A 24289-nucleotide genomic window follows, 5' to 3' on the forward strand; every position below is an offset into this window, starting at 1 on the left:
TTCTATTACTGGAAGTTATCCAAGAACTTTATAAAACAATAACATACTTTTTTAATCATGTTTTCTTGTTGGGATTCAAGAAATTCAAGCAGTTCTGCTCTTGTAGAATTATTCCATATCAAATAAGGGCTCTCTGTGTTGCTGTTAAGCATCTTCAAAATCTAGGAGGCAGAATATTACTGTTTTATAAACTCAGAAGAAACACTGAAGTTATTTAGCATATATTAAAATTGCCCATTACATGCCAAGCACTGTAACAGATATTTTAAGTATAAAACATCTCAATAATTCTAACAAGTGTGTTAACAATATCCATTTTGCAGCTGAGAAAAACCAAGACTGAGAAAGATCAAATTATTTGTCCCAGGTCTCATTATCTTAAAGTGGTGAAATTAGGATTCAAATTTGAGTCTGTTTGACTTCACAGTCTTAACATTTACTCTGCTATGGTGAAAATTACCCAAGATATTTCGTGTTAAAGCATTTTATAAACATGGCAATTTAAAGTAAACATTTTATTAAGTCCAGATGGAGTTCAGGACAGGATTTTGAAGTGTTAATTTTTTCCCCTTCTCTATAGTAGGTAATCAACAACTTGTTCGTATTTCTGGAAAGAATGTTTTCAGTCAGCAAAGTATATAACACTGGTGAACACAAAGTCCAGAAAAAGAATCAAGATCAAGATTGGCATCTAAAGCTCTTCCCTCTTACTCAGGGGCTCTGAAAAGCAACAATCTGCACAAAAAAACAGACTCAATCAGATTGCATTTAAAAAAAAAAAAGGCTGTTTAAAAATCCCAGAAATACTCTACACATTTGGAACCCTGAGGACTTTTTTTCTTATAAAAGTATTAGATGATCATTAGAGAAAACATAACAAAATTAAAATAGCCTGCAATTCTGCCATTCTGGGAGGGATAACTACTTAACATATGGATACAGATCCATCCATTCATTTTTTTAATGCCAAAAATGGAACTTATGCTTTTCACTTAAAATACTTTAAACATCTTTTAATGTCTTTACACATACCTATACAATTTAACTTTTCATAGTACTCTATTTAGTGGATTTCTATAGGTCAATACTCTAATGTTACATTCTTAGATTGTTTCGCAATGATGCTTACAGAAGAGGTTGGGAGATCTACCATGGTCATATTTATTTTTGTCATATATGCGCGCATGCATGTGTGTATGCATTTACTTTTAGGATCTCAATGCTGAGTCCAAAGAAGTTATAGTTTATTTAAAAAACAGGTAAAAATATACTCTGGGTCTCCTGACTCCCAGCCCTCTCTCCAAGTTCGCTCTCTTGTCCTAGCCCTTTATGACTCAAGTTTATCAAGAATTAGGGTGAGCTCCACAGTGGAGAAACATGAAATTAATTTACCCTTACAGACAGAATAGACTTACAGAGCTGATATCATCAGCACCAATCCACAATAAGCCGAATTTCTTGGTTCAGAGAACAAGCATGTGAGCATTTTCAATTCTTAGGTTTCCTAGAGCAATCAACATTGCTATGTTCCTCTAATATGTAAGGGATCTTGCAATATTCATCAAAACCCAGGCTCCCTCTGAAGCACATACCTCAGTAGCACTGACCACAGCAAGTTTCCTGGCAACATAGGGGGTCAGCATGCCAGCTAAACTTTTCCTTATGGTGGGGTTTTCTGGGGTTGCCTGTTCTTCAGGCAGATACCCTCCAAGGCGACTTAGAGCACGGACACTCAGTTTGGCAAGGCTGTTGGCTACTTCCTGTTACAAAATAAGACATTAAAGTAGAATCCGTTATCTTATACAGAACCGAACCTGTACGAAACATTATTAAGGAGCAGAAAGTAAAAATAAACAAAAAAGGCACTGGAGCTCCCAACACTGATGGCAGAGAGTTTATGCTTGGGAGCTTATTCTTTTATTTATACGAAAGACCATCAGAATCTATGTACTCATTTATACCCAATGCAGGGTCCTGTAGATAATCGGATAGACAAAAAATATCTGTGAAAATCAGACAAGCTCTCAAGTGCTTGGGGGAGCTAGCCCCACTAGTCCAATAGCATTGTTACATTTCCCTGTGGTACACAACAATAACTTTGCAGTCATAAAGGTGACTGAGTAACCAGCAAAAAATTAATTTTTAACCAATATATGCTATCACAAATTCCCTTGCCTTGAATCCTTCTGGAACAAATGGCTAAGATAAAAAGTTTGAGGACTTAAAAACAGCAATAAATTTGGTTATCTTCAAAAACAGTGTATGCCTTGGGGGCCCTGGATAGTTGGGGCTTTGCTTTGTATTAACCTATGGTTTGGGTTCAAATTCAATGTTAAAGCAGTGTTCAAGTTACCTGCTGGTTTGTTTCTTCGCTTTTCTGAATGCCACTCTCTTCTAGTGTGTAGTCATAATTAAACAGATAACCAAGCAGATGCCACAAAACTCCAGCCTGCAATAGGTGTGTCTGCAGCCAGAAATCCACAGCAAAAGAACTGACACATTCTACCCCAAGAGCGGCCACCCGTGGAATACTCTGAGGATAAGAATAATGGAATTAATTACAGGGTTAAAGAAAAGCTCCCAAGAGAAACTGGCTGTGAATGTATGTCAAGCTTGCTGTCTTACTGTATGTTTACCTCCTCTTATATTTTCAATTCCAGTTTAAATCTGAATCCTATGTCCATTAAAGCCTAAATTTAACAGTAATCCTGTGACAAGACACAGAATTACTATCTTTGAAGCTAGTGTTCAAAGATTTGAGAATATAGTTTTGTTTCACTTCTTACATTTTTGATTTTTAAAAATACTAATAAGGCTTTAATAGCAACTCACATGCTAGTGATCTTAGAAGTGTATCAATGATATCTTTAGCACAGGTGTACAGGTTTACTTCTTTATATTAGAGTCTATTCTTATTAAACACTTCTAAGGACCTCCAGTAAATAAAACTGAGAACATATTTTCATTAGATTCCTTACTCTGAGATAACTTAGCCCAGGATCAGCACCCCAACCCTGTTCTACTCCAACACAACCCTCACTCTGCCTAGTTATCTGAGAAAGCCCCTTCCCAGCCACCTGTCACATCTCCCACAGTCAACCTCCCTCAGCACTCTCAGATTGGAAGGAAACGGCCAGCTCTGGGATCCCTACAGCCTTTCCACCAGGCAGTGACCTGCCTCTTAAGCTTCAGGTTTAACGTGGTCCTTCACTGTCGTTAGACTGATGGAGTCTAGACGTCTTTCTCTGCTTCCCTGCCTCTCCTTCAATGTTCAGAGAAGACCGGCTTCCCTCTGTGTCACTCTAGTCTTACTCTTTGTGGACCAGTCCAGGAGCAAAAGCCTATATTTACAGCAAGTCTTCTGTTAGAAGATGCTTTTAGAGGTTTATATAATTTACTTAAACATAATTTTAGGAAAACAGCTTGTTTATAAATTGGGGACTGGCTACCTGACAAGGAAAACCCATTGCTGACTGAATCCAGAAAGCCACAAAGGTGACCTCTACCTTGCCAAAATAGAGCACCCGACAAAGGTCCCTGATGATGCCAGGCATTTCTGTGATCTTCTCTCGGCATTCTTCAAACTGAGCAGCCACACTATAGCATTTGCTTATGTGCCCACACACCTGCAGACAACACAACAGAGGAAAAAAAAAAAAAGAGTCACACATGCATTCCTTATTTAAGATAGTGGAAATCGTATCAGCAGAGACTCATGAATAACGCTTATGGTACATACATACGATGCTTCAAAATTTAACAGAACATTGCTATTGCATTATTAGCATTTCTAGTTTAGATTTCCTACGGGTGCAGGGTTGGCAAAGCATGGCCACTAGGACCCACAGGCCAAATCAACCATGACCTATTTTTGTATGGCCACAAAACTAAGAATGGTTTTTACATTTTTAAAGAATTGTAAAAATGAAAAATAAAAAAATATGCAACAGAGACTGTATGTAACCTGAAAGCCTCAAATATTTACTCTCCAGTCCATACTGATAATGTCTGCCACCATCTGAATTAATGTATTTTTGTCCAGAATTCTATTCATGTACTACAAAATAGAGGATGAAACGCAAAAGCCTGTACTCAACAGTCTTTTTTTTTTTTTAAAGACTTTTACTGAGTTATAGTCATTTTACAATGCTATGTCCAATTCCAGTGTAGAGCACATTTCAGTTATACATGATCAACTGTCTTATATTCTAAATTTTGCTGGCATAAACAAAAGGCCACATAAAGAGATGAATTCTACAATGATCTTAATGAATTCCTGACGGATCTTCTATCAAAGAATTTAGCAGAAAATAAGCCACTGTAATTATTAGGGACAGGAGAGGGAGGCAGAGAAGGAAATTATGGAAGGGGATAGAAGATAAATGAAACAAGAATGGCAAAATGACAACTGTTTGAAACTTGGCAACAGGGACAAGGGATCATTGTACCATTCTCTACTCTAAGAAAAGAAAAATTAAGCCATCAGATCACATATGATTTAGTGCAGTGGTTCTTAGAATGTGATACACAGACCAACAGCATCAGAATCACCTGGAAACTTGTTAGAAAAGCACATTCTCAGGCTCCTGCTCCAGACCTACTGACTCAGAAGCTGTGGGAGAGGGAGAGGAGGCAGAGCTGAGCAACCCAGGTTTTAATGAGCCCTCCGAGACTCTCACAGATGCTGGAGTCTGAGCCCCTGGTCTGCTGTAACTTCTTGGAACCTTGTTTTAGCCTCACCTGTACTGACATGTCACTTGGTTTACTGGAACGATTCAAGACAGCCACGCAGCGACTAAATGCCTCTTGTAGGACCTGCAGAGACAGAATTCAGTCATTAACTCTCCATTTTGACATGATGTCTGAAAAGTCTTTTCTGATAGGAATAAAACATTAATAACCTTCTAATGTTAGAAATTTGGTAAATAAATGTTTGCTGAACTAACATTTGTTAAATAAACAAGTAAACAAAGGAATCCTAGAAGTTTCTTTTTAAGCATTCCCACTGAGCTAGTTTGTAAGTAACATTAAAGTTCACCAATCTTGAATCCAGTACTCTCTAATTCATATTATGAAATAAAGCTCCATTTCTACCTTTAATTCTCATATTAGAATATAGAGAATATACATTGTCATCTGTTGGAATAAATTCAAGAAACTGAATCAACTATATTTGTACTTGGTGAATTTTCTATTGCCAAGAGTCATACAATGGGCCCAACCTAGCTTGAAGACAAGCACAAAGGTCATTCCACATCACCTCAATTCCATTCTCCCTCCTGAGCTCTTCAGCATTGAGGGCTGAGCAGTTAACAGTATGGAAAGCCAGCTCTGCAGCAGCAGGCAACAACGGTGATTCTTTAGAGAACAGGAGGTCATCTGAAGTTTCCATCGTTATAGTCCGAATTAGCATGGGGTATCCGGCATATTTATAAGGCTGTAAATCTGAAATGATGATGATCATAAGTTAATTTTGACACTATGTTCAATTACATTGCCAAAAAAAAAAAAGATTAAAATAATCAACATCTTAAATGTCTCCTAATTCAATTTATAAAACAAAATTAAACCAAGTACAAATCCCTTGGATCTCTTCTTTTCTAGCAAATTTGTTTGGTTGACTTTTCTATTAATGTTTCTACTAGAAAAAGAGTATTTTCTAGTAGATTAACTGAACTTGGTGTATAGTGATTTTGATCCCTTTCAGAATATCTACTTTCTATGTTGTCCCCGTGATCTTTGTAATTTTTCACCTGATCATAGACAGCAAGACATAGACAATGCACCAGAGGTTGTTCTTATCTCTTATAAAGACATAATGAGAGACATCTGATTTAAATGACAGTGAATATTTTATATTCTGCTTTCTGAATAACAAGCACACTTTTCTATTTCACTAGTTACCGTAAAATAAACACTTGAAAATAATGAATATAATTTGTTACTAGAGATACAAGGTAGAGATAGTTAATTTATTAGCTATACTTGGTTGAGTCCATGTTTTGATAAGCAAATTTAAAAGGAAAAGCTGAAATGTGGAAGTGCTCAATTCCTCTCTTCCTTTCATCCTATTTTTTTTTAAACTAATTTATCAGGCAAGAATATGCAAATTAATTGGCTTTGACTTCCTAAGTACCTCTGTCATCCTACTTGACATCAGCATAAAGCTTTTTCCCTTTTGAGAATGACCAGTAATCTGCCTTAAATTGACTCATTTCTAAGATGGCTTAAAAACCCCCTTGGAACTGATCCTAGCAGTCCTAACACATACATATACGTATGTGGTAAGAAAGCAGAATGAATTAATCTTAAGTCCTATCTGATCAGGATCCTCAGCCCAAAACTTATTGGACATAAACTCCTTTTGGGAAGAGTGGAAGACAGCCTGAAAAAACATTCTCACCCTGATAACAACCCAATGGAGAGCCACAACTGCACCCTGTGGCTACTACAGTTACTGCCATTAAAAAATAACCAGTGGTTTGAAAAGACTTCTTTAAACCCATTCTGACTAGTGATAAATGCCATGTAACTAATGCTTTCTGTTGAATTCATATGCAAAAGTGAATCAGTTAATCACTGTTCTCTAATGACCAAACTGCTAGAGCCCCATGCTGTCCCCTCCAATACTTAGACTGCAACTCCTCTTGTCTCCAGTTACCCAACAGTCCTCCTGCTTATCTCAAATCCCCATTGCTTTCTCCCATCATCCTACAGAGCAAATTGGTCTCCCACTTTGTGCTGTAAGTCAAGTTTAGTTCCCAAACCAAAGGACACCTGCCACACTGACCCTAACTCCCTACCCCCAACCAAGTCTTAACATTTTTCAATGTGTCCCTAGCTTTCTGGCTGCTACTATTAGGTCTACCACAAATGGCCCTAAAAGCGAGCTGGAAATTCCCAACAACCCTGCACCCTGAAATCACACCTATTTTGTCTGTAACAGTTTTCCCAACTGTCCTAACAGGAACAGAGGATTCTGAGAGCCACCACAGGAAATGAAGTGTGGGGGGATATTTGTAATTATGGCAAAAGTTTCTGTTGCTTTTTAAAAAACAACACTCTTGGTGTTTTCTACCTTTAGAGTTTTTGGATAGCTACAGTCTTCTATATGTGATTTAATAACATTTAATGAACCTTAAATTCCAGATCCGTTTTAGATCTTATTTAATATGTTTCCTGCTAAATGGCTAAACAAGAAGCTAACCAAGTACCTCCAGAGATCAGAAATGTCCTTCAGGAAGGAACAATGAAATCCTGTTACAAATGTAAAATATTGAAAAACATAGGTAAGAAGTGAAAGGTATAAAATAAACATTTTGGACCTTCTTATAGAGAACTACTCTTCTACTGTATCAAAATCCAATTCTAAGGAGTCTTTTGCAATAATAGTAAGAAATCTATTAAAATAGGCCACAGAAGCAAAGAACATGGCAGAAGTAACTACAGGGTAAATTAAAATTTGAGAATAACATGTCTTACCTTCTTTATGACGGTTAAAGAGGATGCTCTGTGTTTTCAGAATTAAAATTATATTCTCTGGATCTGGTCCATCTGTTATTTTTGCTGATTTGGTACATAAAAATTCATAGGCTTTATTTACCTTTTCAAACATATCCTGTATGTAACCAAAGACAATTTTTAATTTAGAACATCTCAAATCACAGCTTAAACAGAACACAGCTGGTTTGTATTCTACCAGTAACTTTAGTTATTATTTTGTTTTTTTACATTAAGGAATTCATTCCTACTGTAATCTAGGTGGCAAACGATTTTTTTTTTCCAAATAGCTATTCAATGATCTCAGTACCATTTACTGAAAATTTTTCTTCACTGATTTATACCATACTTATGTTAAACTCATTAACACTAGAGACAGTTTCTGAGTTGTTATAAAAATAGTTGTAAGAGCTATTGTTTACTGAGTACTAAGGCAGGCACTGTGTTACATGCTTTACATACATTATCTCACTAAATCCTCAAGACAGCCATGTGAGGCATGTATCATTATTATCTTCATTTTTTAGATAATGTTAAGTAACTTGCCTACGGTCAGAAAGTCCACTGCTGACAGAGCTAGTAAGACTCACACCCAGGTCTGACTCCTAAATCCATGCTCTTAAACTGCTACATTATGTTCCTTAATCTACATGTTAACCCTTGTACCAGTATAATACTGTTTTACTATTACAGTTTTGTAGAGTATTTTAATATCTGGTAGGTTAATTCTAGCAGTTAATACTGATTTCAAGGTTTCTTCCTATCCTGATTTTTATTTTATTTCCCAGATGAATCTGAATTGCTATAAATTTCTCAAAAATATTCCAGGCTTTTGACTAAAAATGCCTTACACATATAAAAGTGGCATCTTTCCAATGCTGTTCCTATTCAGGAATATTGCCTATCTCTAATAAAAAAAACGCTGACCCTGAAATCAGTGGAAATAACTCCAAGTTGCTAGCAACAGACAATCAGTCCTAGTTGTAATGGTTCTTATGTGACTTCATCTGTTATGAATCTCAGGTAGTACTGTAGTAGGAAGCTGGGAGAGGCAAGATCATGGAATGCCGGCAGCAGACGACTTTAAAAGTCTGAATCAAAATTTATACTTTTTCTGGACACGTATTACGAAGCAGACACTGACACACAGGACGAGTAGATCTTTCCTCTCCCTAAAATGGTAATAAAGCAAAAGGAAGTCAACCCAAAGCCCTAATTCCAAAGGCAGGACATACCCTCCCTTCTGGATTCTTATCAGGGTGGTACTTCTGTGCAAGTCTGAAGTAAGCTTTTCTAATCTTGCTCTCATCATGCCTGTTAAATAGGAAAATTTGTTTTATGAATACAGTAAGGTGCAAGAAAAATATTTACACGATCATCTGAAGTAATATTTTAAGAATATTGTATTGTGTATGACCATTTACTAGGCATCAAATTAAACCCAGTAAAATTTAAGTAAGATTATTCTTATGTGTTATCTTTACAGTGTGAAAGATAAAACCTAAATATTCCCTAGGCAAGGTTATCATTCACTTCAAATTACAAAACCCTATTTGGGGTTTGAAGAACTAAAAAAAAAATTTCTAAACTTTTAAAAATGTTACTTCAAGCTCTATAATTCTAAGTTATTTGAACTATCCGCCTTGCCAAAAATTACAAATTCAGTCTATGTATAAGAAAATGTCTTTTAAACTATTTTTCTCTAACACGCCTATTCTACTATAAAACTGCACTGATCAAGAAATACAGTAAATCTGCATTCTTTCCTGTACACCTGTCATTTAGGATTCTAGACATACTGCTAGCATGTCTCTTCCTCACGCATAACACAAACTGCGAGAAAAAGAGGTAAGGCGATACTGAAAACGACTCACGGCCCCTGTCCTTGAGGGAGGTTCAGCACTTCATAAGCATCATCTATTGACATTGTGGGCGGCTTCTTCTCTACTTCCTTCTTCCAGGCATCAAGGGTATCTTTTAGAAGCTTAACCTTAAAAGACAAGATTAAAACTTACGTCTATCAAACTTTTTCAAAATATAATTTTTAAGTTACAGAACTGTTGTGCCGTATTTTTTTAAACTGACATTCTAGGCTATTCAATTAACAGCTTTCTGAAATACAAGTAACCAAAATCACCTTCTTAGCCCTGCTGAAATGTCAGGTAGCAAGGTTATCTGTTATGGGGCTATATTCCCCTACTTTTAAGTGATATTTTAATTCTCTGTCAATTTTTGTCTCTACTCTTAACTGTTAAAGAAACGTTCAGAAAGTATGGAAAACTCTGGAATTAGTAGATGATACACTGCAGTAAGAAAGCAAGCAGGTGATCTAACATCATTACCGCTATGCTGGCATTCAAACAAATGTAAGGACAGTGAACACAAGAGAGTCTGGGTAGTGCGTGGGGAGAGAGCTAAGGTTCACTGCACGCCTGTATGCCAAGGAGCTGGATGCTTCACAGACTGCAGCAGGTTTAATTCTTGTATAAAATCTCAAAATACATGGAAACACTGAGATTCTGAGAGACAGCTGCAGGTTTCACAGTTAATAAGTGATGGTGCTGGATTCAAACCTAGGTCTGACTAAGAAGCCCATGCCTTTTCTAGGATCTCATGTTGAATCCAGAACCTGCCTTCATTTGGTCACAGCTTGGTGGTACAAATGGCAACTGCTCTGAAATGTTTTGATGGTAAGGATAACGGTATAATCTCTGCTACAGTAACAGACCAACATGGGCACCCACGCCTACTTCATTCCAGGCTTCCAGGAGATACCCAGGGGGGAACCCAAACTGGAGGGTTCCCAAGGCCACTGTGGAAGGGCAGAGAGTAGCTACTACTATACAAATGAGCAAGTCACACTCCAGTGTGTGCCAGGAATTATGCTGTTTTCATGTGAATTCTCACTGAATCTTCCCAAACCACCACATGGAATAGCTGCTATTAGTAGTAGCAGTCTGATGACCATAACTGAGGCTCAGAGAAGACCAGCAGTGTATTACTGAATGTTACACAGAGCCATTAATGGCCACATGGAGACTCAGGCCCAGACTGCCCAACCCCAGCATCTGTCAGCTTAATCAATCTGCTAAAAAGACAAGCTCCCACCAAGCTATTATGGTATGTGTTATATACACGAAATTCAGTTTGTTTCACTTTTGTCACAAAAGATCAAGATCGTAAAGTCTTATGTTCCCTGAAAAAACTGTCTTTCAGTTTGGGATTTACCCAAATATTCTCAACGACACTCAGGGCTACACAGTGCTGAAGTAAGAAGGAACACTAATGAAAGCTATCATCCTCATCACAGAAAGAAGAAATCCTCAGAAGCGATCAGAGGCTATTTTTACAGGTTAAGGAGGCACAAATGAATCTGCTGATTTACCGGGTCTTTAATTGGCCAATCTGGAAACCGGAGTGTATCACAAAGTTGCTTGAGGTAATAAATATTACAAAATAGTTCATTTTCCAGTTGTGGATAGTTGATAACTGGGATGGGACAATACTGATAAAGTGCTCTTGTGTTACTCTGAAGACGAGGTGTGAAATCGGCAAGATGGGCAGCAATCTTCTCTATCATGAGGCGCCTACAATTAGAAAAATCTCCAAGCATTATGAAGGGATTATTTTAAAGAAAAGTTAAGAAAGGTAATCATGCAAGGTAATTACATAGATCTTCTTTAGAGTAACTCAGTTACTGGCCTAAAATGAGAGCTTGTAAGAATGTTACTCAGGGTATTCTAAACTTGTTGCATAAAAACACCCAATGGATAAAAACTCATTTGTAATATTATTTATAAAGAAGACCATAGAGAAAAAGGCCGATATTACCAGCTCTTCCTACTAAAAATTCACTCAGTAGGAGGTCAAATGGTATGGTGCATGGATGAGGGCAACAGCCAAGGACTTAGCTATCAAGCCAGTTATCACACCAAAGAAGTTCACTGCATGGTCTTCATTTTAGTTAATTTACCACAGTCTAGGGTCTAGGGTCTGGCCCTCAGCTAAGCAGAAACGATTTGCTCAGGATACAGATAGCTACATCTTTTAGACAGGGGGATTCATATTAATCAATCTCAGGAGAAAGATATTATACAGAGTAACTGTTATAAACTTACTCACATTCCTATACACTTGTTCCCAATGAAAAATATGACTGCCATACAGAATATATTCAAATTGGTGGCCGGCACATGCCAGCCTGTAAGAGAAGCCAAATGATAACCAGTAGGTGGCATCGTGTGAAGTCAGTCAAAGGAGAACGAGTAACTGACTCAGAAGATCGACTGTCATCCAGTTAAGAGGACTGCGGCGTTCTCCACAAAGAAGTAGACAAGATCTGGAACTATGAAGTGCCAAGTCTTTTCTGGACAGAACCTACTTGGACACTGACATCTGCTTCAGGGCCTCTCCTTTTTCTTGGTGGAAACAGACTTTTCCTAAGGGATTCTCCTAGGATTAAGGTCAAAATGTGCTGGCCTCATTCTAAGATGATTTTTGGGATTTCTAGTCTGATCCATTCCATATGGGCATCGTTTTTAGTTAGTGGGGTACAGTTCTATTTCCAAATACCCAGAGAGAGTGTCTTGATTTTATCCACATGTTGCATACATACCTAATAATCCATTGCCTAAAAGAACCAGTGGTAATAGGCTCTACCCTTATGTATAAAGCTGTATTAAAGTGACAGTAATTTTGTCAAACTGTGTTAGAACAGAGAAAAAGCTTAAGGCCTTGTCAATACTCGTTCCTTGATTTGGCACCAATGACCACTGTGGCTTTAGATTATGCAACTAGTGAAAGTAGTTCATTTAACAGAATTCCAATGAGATGGTAGGAAGTAAAGATTCTGGCTATAAAATACAATCAACTGGCTATTTACCTCATTTCACTGCTCCAGATTGCTTCTGGAGTATCAAATTCTCCTAGAAAAATCTCAGAAAACTTCTCCGGCTCGTAATTTTCTAAGTAACAAACCATTGCTTCTGGTAGAATGTGCCCAAGTATACTTCTCTGAAAAATATCTTGTCCTTTTGTCTTGAAAACAAAACAAAACAAAGTCAGAAACATTAAAGTTATCTCTCAGTTTTCTAATAAATGACTAGGGTTAGAGAACATTTTAAGAAAAGAGAACAAATGGAACAAATGCTTTTAGGCTTTGGAAATTTAGATGGAAACATGGCAAAACGTGAAGTGTGAGGCATCTGGTATAAACTGGGTTGGCATGGGCTCCAGGTGGAGCCAGCTCCCCCGAGCCCTGCAGCAGTCTTAACCTCCTCAGGTGTCAGGTGCTGCCAGCACTGTTCAGGACAATTGGCCTTTGACCACATATAACAGTAATGAACAACACAAAAAAGACCCTGCAAAGATTTACATCATTTACGCTGTGTTATATTGTTGGCTGTAGTTCCCAACTGCACCTGTTTCTGTTTTCCAAAAAGTCCAGAAAAATCAAGATCTTAAAGAGCTTATCCTCATGAAATGTGGCTACAATTTAGATGGAGAATTTCTATTAAGTAATTATAATTAACTGTACCTAAGAACTCTATATCCTCTGGCTGACCAAATGGAGTCAGGGTAATGTTCATACTTTATCAAACTAAAATTTGAAACTCATTTCTTTAGCTGATGGAAAAAAATCCTGAAGACTATAAATACTTTTCTTATTTCCTTCTAGGCAAATTCCTCTAGGATCTGACAAAGAGGGGAAAAAAACCCAGACATGGTTTTACCACTTAGGGCAAATACACATTTAGACAATGAATATTTTCAGGCTTTTTACTAATAAAAGCCATAAATTCACTTCTATTAAACTTCTAGGTGAAGAACTGTTCTGCTCTTTAGGACACTGTTATTAGGTAGTTCCTACATCCAGAGTTCTGCTATCAATAAACACTGTTTTGCTGTAATTATTCAAAATATTGTTGAGTGAAATGACATATGTAGTTTCTCATATTATAAAATCTGAAAAAAAAAATTACATATGTGTAACTGCACAGAAAAAAAGGAAAGGAAAAAAGAATGCCCAAAATGCCTAATGTTAACATTAAGGTGGTGGCATTAGACGCAATTTTTTTAAAAAACCCTTTTTATATTTTCTATTTCTATAAAGCTAAGAAGATCATACTTCTAAGGTCATCACTTCAATATTATTAGACAGACAGATTACTTTCTCGGGCTTAAATGGCTACTCTATAGAACAGACAGTTTGGTCCAGCATCTGTTGTCAAAGTGGTGTAACACTCCTTGGTTAGTCTCTTACACAGTGATCTAATTTTGGTTCATTCTTCTGCTCTCAATAAAATTTGCCAATCAGCGCTCCATGAAAAGTCTAACCAAATTTTAAACACCCTTCAGTTATGTGTTTACAATAAATATCTCCGCAAAATGTAGGTGTAAAATTATATTTTGTCAAAGGTACTTGCATTTTTTTTGGATTCCTACTTTTCCTCCTCAGTAAAATGGCAAGAACACTTCAGGGCACTTGAAAAATTAACTAGCTTCAAAAAAGAAGTTTAGCACTTCTGCTACATTGGGATCTGAACAAAAACAAGGTTGACGTCTTACTGAGTCTTAGTTGACTATATGAGACTCGGTTATATACTGAATCATTTATGAAAATTACTAAGATAAATTTTACCCAGAGGTAAAATTATATTTACAGCAATGTCAGGCGATAATTCATATCTACAATTTCAATATTAAGTCTAAAGGCAACATTTCTTTTCATTAAAAAAATTAGTTTAGACTTTCTATGCACAAGGTACTACAAGGAATATAAAAAAAAGAATAAAACAATACCTGCCCTCAAGTGCTTATAATCTAGTGAACACACACAACTCAGGAAACTCTAGTGTCAAGATAGCTTACCCACTGTTAAGTTACATATTCAGAGGACTAATCTGGCTTACCTCTTCTGACTTGAAAGCCTGTTTGGTGTGTGTGTATTTCAAAAATCTAGGAGGAAAAAAAAAATACTTAGCACGTATAGGCAACTGATTTAGATTTAGTAACCTTACTTTTCTAAGATCATATTTTTTATATATAAATAAAAGTCACAAAAGGCAACTTGTAAATCCATATTTCCAAACTGCTTACTTCCATTTAAGGTAAAAACTTACTTAGAAAAAAATTTTAAATTATGGTCATACTAAAATTATGAAATTGAAAAAATTTATCTTCTTAAGAAAAATTGAGCAAATGTAAAACTGCATATATAATGTGAATATAGTTATATTACATTTGGAAGATTTAACTACTAGATGATATAATTCTTGTGTTAGATATGGTAGTGTTATTCTGAATTCCCCTATTCTTCTAATTTTCAAATTTTCAGACATATAAATAGCTTGTATAATGAAAATTTTAATAAAAGCAATGATGTACTTATAAAAAATTTAATAATCTGTCCATGTACAATTCAAATCACTTAAAATAGATTCTCATTAGAGCTCTTACCGAGCAACAGGAAGCACATTGGAACCTGTGTACATCATGATAAAGAAAAACACTCCACTAAGATAAAGACGAGGTAACTGTGGGTTATCCTGCATGACATGGTACAACAAAATAGCAACCTTCTCAACAAGTATAGGGTCAAAAGTCAACAGGAGCTAAAAAACAAAATAAAATGTTTTTGTTACTGGGTTGTAAACAACTTGCAGTATCAATCATCTTAGGCTTGTGCATTTCATGTGCTGAGGTTATAGTTTCTTATACATAGTAAGTTGCAAAATAAGAATCAGTGGGATTCTGTATGCTTGTCTACCAGGCTCTCAACAATTTAAAAATGATTTATTTTACAACATTTAACGCAGAGAAAAATATTGAGAATTGATCAAAACTTATTCAGAAAAAGCCCAAACATGCCTGAAGCTGTTCTGTCATGATTACAGGTAAAACTGCTTCCTGTGCAGGTATTTTCCTGGATCGACTTCTTTGTTAATGACAAAAGGAAAAATAAAAGCAGCTACACTTTGGGTTTGTTTTAGGTCAGTTGGGTTGAAACGAAGCATTCCCTGAAGACTACTTGAAAACTCAAAGAGCTGATCAGAGAACAGCTTTCAGTGAAACAGCACTGAAAACCAGACCTGTAAGTGCAGGTGGAAGGCAAAAGGGTTACAGGACACAAACTTCTACTACCACAAAGTACTAAAGGATGTGGTCTCTAGAAATCTGAGCTAGCAATACTAAAGGACCACCTGGGATCACGGCAATGAATTTGGACTAGTAAAGCACAATGCAGTATTGCTATGACTAAACACGTGACAAAGAAATGTTAGTTTTATCTTAATTAAAATGGCGTTTCGATTTTGTGTCAATACTTACTTCTGAAGACTCCCCAGTTTGAAGTCAAATGCTACTAGTAAAAAGGTTTACAATAATGAGGGCAAGTGCTAGCTCAGATCAGGGGGTCAAAGTTCTCGATTCAGAGTGTGAGACTGAACAGCAGTGTGTCTTTCAAATAAATAATTTAAATTTCTCTGTGTTTTGGCATCTTATCTGTTTAACAAGATATTTAGATTGTTTAGTATTATGAAATATTTTACAAAAGAAAAATTAAGATGCAATAACAGGATTGTCCCTAGTGTTAAATAGTGTTTGTAGTTCAAGACTTGACATCACTTTAACAAAAATACGCGAATGAAGGCAACAACTCAGAAACTGTGTCTACAGAAAACCTAGACCATTCACTCACTGTATCATTCACTGTATTTGGAGACCACTCTTAATATTCTGGAGCTGTATCAGATGGTAAAACTGGTGATTGCTTTTAAAGTTGAATGATGTACCGAAACCTGTACCAAGCAATGTAGGTAATATTCCCCTAAACCACTACAGCTGCCTAACTGTGCTTAGCAAGAATAAGGCTTCCTAAAGTACAGAAAATTAAGTAAAATCAAAAATAGCTTCTAAAAACTATGTTTTGAAATCAGTATAAAAAATATGGGAGGCATGTATTATTAAAAGTAGCCAGGTTTATCAATAGATTTCTTCTCTTTAATCATTTTAATTGTTCAGATATTACTAAAAACTTTTGATTAATCCCCAAAGCTTCATGTTACACTGACCATATCTTCTAAAATCTGTATTTTAGTCATCCCTTCCTGGCCTGAAATTCAACATCATTTGCATGTTCTTTCCTTTCAATTTCATAAGCCTTAGAAAAATGTATGGGACAGGTAGGTTTTTTAGGCACAATCCTTTATCTGCATGTTGAAAAGGGCCAGGATAAAAACCAAACCCCTCTCCTTACACCACCTCACACACACAGCTGCAGGGTCCCCTCGGCTGCAGTGGTGGTGAGCTATAAGGCGTAATTGCAGTGCTCTGTCATTTAAACCTCCGATCAGAGATACCCACAGCAGAAAAGCGTGTAAATGTTTAAATAACAGAAGTTGGGGGAAATGTTTCAGAAGTTGAGAGGGCAACGTCAGTGTCATATTCAGGAGGCTTTTTCATTACCAGGGAGTTAAACAGGCAACTCCACATCCGTGAATGTAAAAATATACAAACTGAGTAACTCTCCTCTCCCTTTTCACACCAGTATACAACTGATGGATACAAACAGCACAGGTAACTGACATGAATTTTAAAGTCACACCACGTGTGGTTAATATATATATATAAAATTAGATCTGACAACAGAATAATCCATAGACAGGAGGAAAATATTGCCCTGAAATCTCTGGGTCCTGACTTAGGGTTCATCTGGAGTTTAGGTACCTTAATTTCCAAAGAGCAGAATAATAAGAAAAAAGAAGATACTTGAGTACATCTTACATAATTCCAACTCAGTGCTTTGGATCAGTTGCTAACCTTGAAAACAGAAAACGGAGAAGAGTGAAACCCGAAGGCAAGCTGACAAGACTGCTGTGATTATTTCTTAAGATATAACCCACTACGTCCACACCTGTGGTCTGCTGGTGTGCGCCCAGCATCCCTAACACCAACACGCACCACAGACTGGAGCGTGTCACCTTTAAGTCATTATAATGGTGTGACTTTAAGGACAAGTGAAAAATAAAACCTTTGGAGAATAACCCTGGAGGTGTCCTGTGCTTAGGCTCTTGGATATACAACTTTCCACAGTATACTCAGAATATCAACTCGATTAGGAGTAAGTGAAATAAGTGCAACTTGGGGTTCACTTTTTGAAAATGGAAGAGACTACAATAAAAGAAAGACTGCGGCTCATAATAAAACTAAGTAAGAGAAAATAATCCTTAAAATATTGTTCCTAATTTCATAACGTAAAAGGCACCTACCTGAATAATATGGGGAAGGCAAGCATTGTCTGACAGCAGTCTTTTCACTCTGGGTAAAGGCCGAATGATGGCATTATCTTGATCCCTAGAAAATATTTTCTAGGGTCAACATTTAATATATTTATTAAAATTTGTATGTTCAGCGCATATGACATTCTACTAGGCATGAAGCATGTTACCTTACTTTTTTTGTTAATGAAGACTAAGCTCTCATACAGCTGGGAACATGATTAGGTATTTTGGTTTAAATCTATTTGGCTGTTTAATATGACTTCATTTCCTTCCATTAGATTTCCTTGAAAAACAGTACCCTAGAAGAGCCAAAGACTCTTATTTATTATTTAATTGATTAAACTTGGTGTTGTCCAACACACTGTCTGGCTACTCCCCCCAAAGGGCACATCAAATTTTGTCACATAAATTTAAACCTTAATTTAACTGCTCTCAGTAATTTCCAAGCGTAGCCTTAATTTGAATCCTACAGTACTTCCATAAACATTAATTGTATGGTTTCAAGCCTGATCTGAATTTTAAAGAGAACTGGAACTGTGAAAGCCTCGACTGTTATAAAACTGACAATTTCTCAGTAAATTCCATCACAAAATATCTTTAGTTTAATAGTAAGATGATGTATATGCAAATATTTTATAGAGATTGAAAAGTTCCATGCAAGGGTTACAATTACAGCTATCACTGGGTAACACTTTCACCTTCATTAGTCAAGTGTAGCAAGACGTGGGTCTAGTTCTTAAACCAGGAGGGGCTAGCCTGACAGATCAAAAGCCAGGACTCATCACTGTCTGTGAACTACACTGTGTTTATTTCAAATTCTTCATACCTGACTCACATGAATATGACAAGTGTTACTGCTGCTAAGAGTATAGCTAGTAAGCCTCAGTTTTGTAACATTTGAAGTTTCCCAGGGAAAGCTGCTTTAATTCAGCATTTTAGCAATACAATTTGCGATTTCTTTCTTTATACCTGTTTCAAAAAACTCCAAAATTCAAAACAGTACTCCCTTAAGGCCACAAATAGAATATCTTTGCTTTAAATCACCAGAATAAATCCCATGCCATAACCACGCAAGCACCCATACAAATGGGGAGGAAAAGAGTTTTAGAGTCCCCTGTTAACCATGGAAATGTTCAATTACATTTTACCTGCTTGGAAAATATCCACACATTGTGATCAACATGTTCAATATAAGGGTAGCAAGGTCAGTTTCATTTAGTACAGCCTGTCCACTGGCTAATAGACACCATTTAAGCTGGGGTATTGCCTGAAGTGGTCGCCATCCATCCATGCCTTGAGCCCAGCATCTGGTTTTTGCATTTAACATTCCTTTGGCCCACAATTCTTGCATCTAAATGAATGGAAGGCATCATTTTTCCAAACAGACAAAACAAAATGAAAAGGTTTGTTAATTTTTTTTTTTATTTTACAGTAAATACAAACTAAACTGAAGTAAACATGCAAGGTCACTATTAGATAACAACAAACTTACAGACAGGCCTCAGGAGCATAAATTTGGCTACTAATGTAAGAAAATAATCATTTAGCTTGTCAAACTGCAAAGCATAAGGAATACGAAAGAATAAAAATGGTAGGTAGAGTGTAAAACAACCAAATAATATAAAAGCAGAAGGCTTCGTCTTCTATAAAACTATCTTTGACTAAATTCCAACTAAGCCTGGGAAGCCAAAGATGGGAGGGTAGGATCAAACATTAGCAGGTGTTAAGATGGAAACTGTCCTTGGACTGTACAGGCAATTTTCAATGAATTTCAGACTCCATATTAAACATTACCTGTTCACAGAATATAGAAGCATTATGGCTTGACATAATTATTCACGTAGCAACTTTTACATAAAATTCAATAAAAATCTGAGTGTTACCTCCATATGCAACAGCTTTTAAACAATAAAGTTTAAAGACATGCGTGTGTGTGTGTGCGTGTGCGTGTGTGGAAATGAAATGGCAGAGCCCTTGGAGCTGACGACAGTAATTTAAATCAGTTCCACACCTCTATATGTGCTAAAGCAGGAGGCCATAAGAAAGGCTAAGACTTCCACAGAAAGTTTCTCTAAGACATATACCTCATGAAATCCATATGGGCCACTCCTTTCTTTGTCTGCGTTGCCAAAGTACCATTCCTTTTCACTCTCTCTTTTCATGTCTGGAGCAGCTTCAATTACATTGCTCTAAATTTTAAAAAGATGTAGTTATTTTTCAAGGCAGAAATCTAAGGGGGCAGATGTCATAAAAAGTTACACAGTACAATTTGAGTTTGTATTTCTTTAGAAATCCATCTAAATACAATTTTAAGTGATTTTAAGAGTTAAGGATTAGCTGCCTAACCTCATAGTCCGAAAAAGCTACTTCCTTATTATGTATCTGAAGTAAACAGTTTCCTAAATTCACTTGGCAATTTAAGCTAAATTTAAAACATTCTCAGGGCACTAAAATTTTAGTAGACAAGAATATTGCAAATAGCTATATCATTAAACATATATCATTAACCTAAATCACAATGATCAAAATATTAAAGTTCTTTTGAGGGAAAAAAACTCACTCCAAGTAAGTTTCAATAAATACCTGAGATCGAAGAGTTAAAATGCTAACAGGAAAGTTTTTAGTGGTTTTAAATACTTACTTTCAATCTACTACTCTCATGACAGATCATTTTATATATCCATGTTTATAAGAATCCAGTATAGGATTTTTATGTGGTTAGTATTTTTATTAAAGCATGATCTTAAATACCCTTATTACTGTCAGCTTTCAGTTAGATTCATATAGAGAGGTATAGGAGCATGGTTAAGAGCACAGACTTCTGGGTTCTAACTCTGATTCTCTCCCTTACTGGGTGACTGTGGGCAATATACTTAGCCTCTCTGTTTCTCACTTTCCTCATCTGTAAAATGGGAAGGCTGCTGGGGGACTTAAAGAGTTAATATATTATGTGTACCAGAATAGTACCTGGTACTCTGTAATATAATACAAACCATTATAGTTACTATACCTGATAGTAGAAAATGTCATATCCTAGTATTCAATATTTGGTAATCACAATTTTGCCAAAATATGACACATCTCTTAGAATAAGGAGATTACACAAAAAGTAACATTAAAACCAAAATTATCATCAGTGAGCTAAGTACAGATCTCTTCTATAAGTTAGGTGTCAGAAGGGGCCTTTCAGTAGAGACTTGCAACTCTGTCCTGTTCCTGGCTGGTTTCAATGCTAACAGTTCTAGTTATTTCACAAATGACGGGTTCAGTTTAAATCCTGAAGGACACACTGCCTCAAAATAAGTCACATTAGAGATTTAGTTACTTTAAAAGACAAAAGATACATCAGAAAAATAAAACTCATCAATGTCCATCTTGGTTATTTCACTTTTTGAATGTGTGACAATCTCCCAGACATCAGTACTACCACAATAATATATTGGAGAAACACATTCAAGACCACACATACTGACATATTTTGAGGTTTTTATGAGTCTTTTGACCCTAAATTCATACTCAAAGAATGTTAAACTTGTAAAACCTAGACAAACACACTTACTTGCAGCGGTACAGTAGCTCGGCTCACATGGAGATGCGCAAGGGTGAGCAAGTCCACAAGGATTCTGATTCCATTTGAATCCATGAGGTCCTTAACATTTTTCTGGAAGACAAAAACATTGTTTACATCACCTAAAATCTTTCCAATGGATATTACTACCTAAAAGGCTCTCCAAGAAGAGAATTATTTGGAATCTCTTTGAAGAAACTGACACACAACTATAATTACTTGGTATTTTCAAGATTTTGTATTCATTTATTTAGATAAAGATTAAAAGGCATATATTTAGATAAAGATTAAAAGGGCAGAACTATATTACAGAGAGATCACATAAAAGATTTTTACTTACATATATTCTGAACAAAATAAAATAAAAATAAACAAATTAAAGCCTGATGAGAATAGCAGTCATGATAAATTCTATGGTTCTAAAATTACCCTGCATTTTGCAAGGCCTTTTTGTTAATAAACAGGTTATTCTACAATCAGAAATAAAATCTAGTACATTAAAAAACTTTTTGATGTTCCAGTTTGTTTTTGTAAACAAGATAAAAACTGGTAAGTTCTTAAAAGTTAGAAAGAGATTATAATTTAAATTAAGTTTTCCTAGGACTTATTCACTTTACTTTATTTAAAAATCTTTGCATAGAGCTTTCTGATCTGAGAAGAAAAGGTAAGAATCATGTCCAGATAATTAACCCAAACTGTAATTATTAATCTTTGTTACATACACATGTGACTTACTTGGAAATAATAGAACACCTGTGCAAAATACTGTACCTTATTAAGGATCAACTTGTTAAGGAAGAGGATCAACCTATCTCGTTCAAGTTTATCTGTACACTATTGAAATAAATGAGAATTTAGTTAGAAGTGAATAGAAACACAAAGCAAGATATTACCATCACTGGACAAAGTCAATCAACAGCCAATAAGAAATAAAAGTCATCTTTTAAACAAAGACAATCAGAGAAGACTGTCAATTATTACAATTCCTCAATGTCTTAAATTCTTTGTAATTTTATATAACTTGTCTAATTTCCCTAGAAAGATAGTGATTTTGTCATAAAAAGATTAATATGTAGCTTTAAGAATAAATATGAAAATTGAAGTAAATGAAAGAATTGGCCCAAATGATACTAAGTAAAAATTCTAAAGAATTACTGTTTCATATAAATCACATCATCATGAACATAAACAAGAAGGAAAAATGCATCTTACTACAATACAAATGCTATGCCACAGTACTCAGGTTCACTGGAGTAACAGTGAATTAGAATTCAATAGTGCGATCTGGTGTAACAGCAAACAATAAATTTTCGTCTGATTATTTCCTGGGTGTGTTTTGTGAATTTATTCAGAATCCGTTTTCTAATCCACAAAGCATAAGATAGTTAAGGCAATTATAACAAGCACTGAAGATCACTTTAAAAATTGGTGAAATGGTTCTAAGTCAGTTCACTGAAAATTTAATTGTTCAATGTAAGAGGAATGCAAACACAAACGAAAGAATAAAGTGTATACACTGTAACAGGTAATACTCAACTTGGAGCTGCATGATGGATGAACTGATCAGTTTGTTCTTTCCCCCACCTTGCTCAAGTGTTAAATGACAAACTTTCTTAAATTAAAATAAGGGGGGGAAAAAAAGGTGCTAACTGAAGGATCCCTTTCTTTTGGTTATCAAAAGTTTTTCTACTTTTGTTCTAAAAAGTTTTACTACTTTCACACTTCGAAATTTAGTATGCTAGCATCATTTAAAATTACAACTCTAAAAATCACTATTTCTTTTACACACCTGTCCAGCTCATCCATACTTAAAGATTGGCAAATAGGTTGCTAAAGTCGTTCAAAAGCAGCAACTGAAAAAAATACACTGACATGGACAAATGCTAACCCATTAACTATTTTCCTATTCATCTAACTTATATTTAAAAAAGCATAATATGCAATATAGAAAAACTCATGTAGAAAGCTATGGTAGCAGTGTAATCAAACAGAATTTAATTTTAGTTTTGAAAATTGAACATATACCCCAATGACACTACCAAATAGCAGTTTCTTTTCTTGATATCCTTACCCTCTCTAACATTCCAATGATGTATCTTGTATCTGTAAAAGGTCCTATTTCTTCATGACATCTGCCATAAACAATAGCAAGGGCTTGTAAACATAAACACTTCATGTTTACTTTTGGGGTGAGCAGGAAACGATGATAGAGCTCATTGAAAAATTCATACCTAGATTTGAAAAAAAAAGTTCACAGGAGAATTAGCCATGAAACTAATAGTGAAAACAAACATAACAAGACATGAAGAGAAGCTTACGATCTCTTAATTGATCCACTGTCTTCATTCTCATCTTCCTCCAACAGTAATCTCAGGTAATAGTCTCCTATTTTGATTTCTTCTGCCAAGCACTCATATTTAACCTTTATTAATAAAAGCAAATTACATTATTCTAGTTTACAATCGATTTTTGGCAATTTCCACATAATCACTTCTTAAATTTTTCTGTTCAGAGCTTTTTTCTTTTCTTTATAAGACAGGCTTTAAAAAGAACAAAAAAATTATTTCCTAAAATATCTGGTAATTCATTATTATTAATGACTTAAATGTTAAGAGTCAGGATTACATACCAATTTTATGAATGTAAAACTTGCTGATAAAAACAGGACTATATGGTATCCAAGAAGATTTAAGATTAGCACCAAAACATCATTCAGGGATTTCTGCTTCATTCCCTTCCTGGCTGGCCACAATCAAGCAAGAAGCAAATGGTCCCACATCGTACAGTTCGCCCAACTCACACAAGGTACTTCAGGCCGTCCTTCATCTCCCCCAATTAACTACATTTTATGGTACATTTTTATCCAGCATTCATTCTCTGTATGTCCAATTACTCCAGGCCACATACTGGGGGTGATACATGAGGAAGTGGCCCATGATCA

At 35.7% G+C, this 24289-nt stretch overlaps 1 protein-coding gene across 3 annotated transcripts in view; it reads right to left on the bottom strand.

The window, feature by feature from the left end:
• DNAJC13 (DnaJ heat shock protein family (Hsp40) member C13) overlaps positions 1-24289 on the bottom strand; it is a 106767-nt gene that overhangs the window by 23862 nt on the left and 58616 nt on the right. For all 3 annotated transcript variants that reach the window (XM_032488325.1, XM_006176287.3, XM_014552018.2), the window contains 20 exons: positions 23667-23770; positions 23420-23579; positions 22120-22182; positions 21340-21441; positions 19865-19969; positions 18929-19131; positions 17769-17853; positions 14959-15113; positions 14412-14457; positions 12383-12537; positions 10886-11087; positions 9375-9490; positions 8736-8814; positions 7483-7618; positions 5261-5445; positions 4741-4815; positions 3507-3626; positions 2354-2533; positions 1593-1760; positions 48-161 (listed from right to left, as the gene is read on the bottom strand). In XM_032488325.1, the coding sequence (XP_032344216.1) occupies positions 48-161; positions 1593-1760; positions 2354-2533; positions 3507-3626; positions 4741-4815; positions 5261-5445; positions 7483-7618; positions 8736-8814; positions 9375-9490; positions 10886-11087; positions 12383-12537; positions 14412-14457; positions 14959-15113; positions 17769-17853; positions 18929-19131; positions 19865-19969; positions 21340-21441; positions 22120-22182; positions 23420-23579; positions 23667-23770 (2553 nt within the window). The remainder of the gene's footprint in view (positions 1-47; positions 162-1592; positions 1761-2353; positions 2534-3506; positions 3627-4740; positions 4816-5260; positions 5446-7482; positions 7619-8735; positions 8815-9374; positions 9491-10885; positions 11088-12382; positions 12538-14411; positions 14458-14958; positions 15114-17768; positions 17854-18928; positions 19132-19864; positions 19970-21339; positions 21442-22119; positions 22183-23419; positions 23580-23666; positions 23771-24289) is intronic.

This window comes from Camelus ferus, chromosome 1 (genome assembly GCF_009834535.1).
Source record: "Camelus ferus isolate YT-003-E chromosome 1, BCGSAC_Cfer_1.0, whole genome shotgun sequence".
NCBI lineage: Eukaryota > Metazoa > Chordata > Mammalia > Artiodactyla > Camelidae > Camelus > Camelus ferus.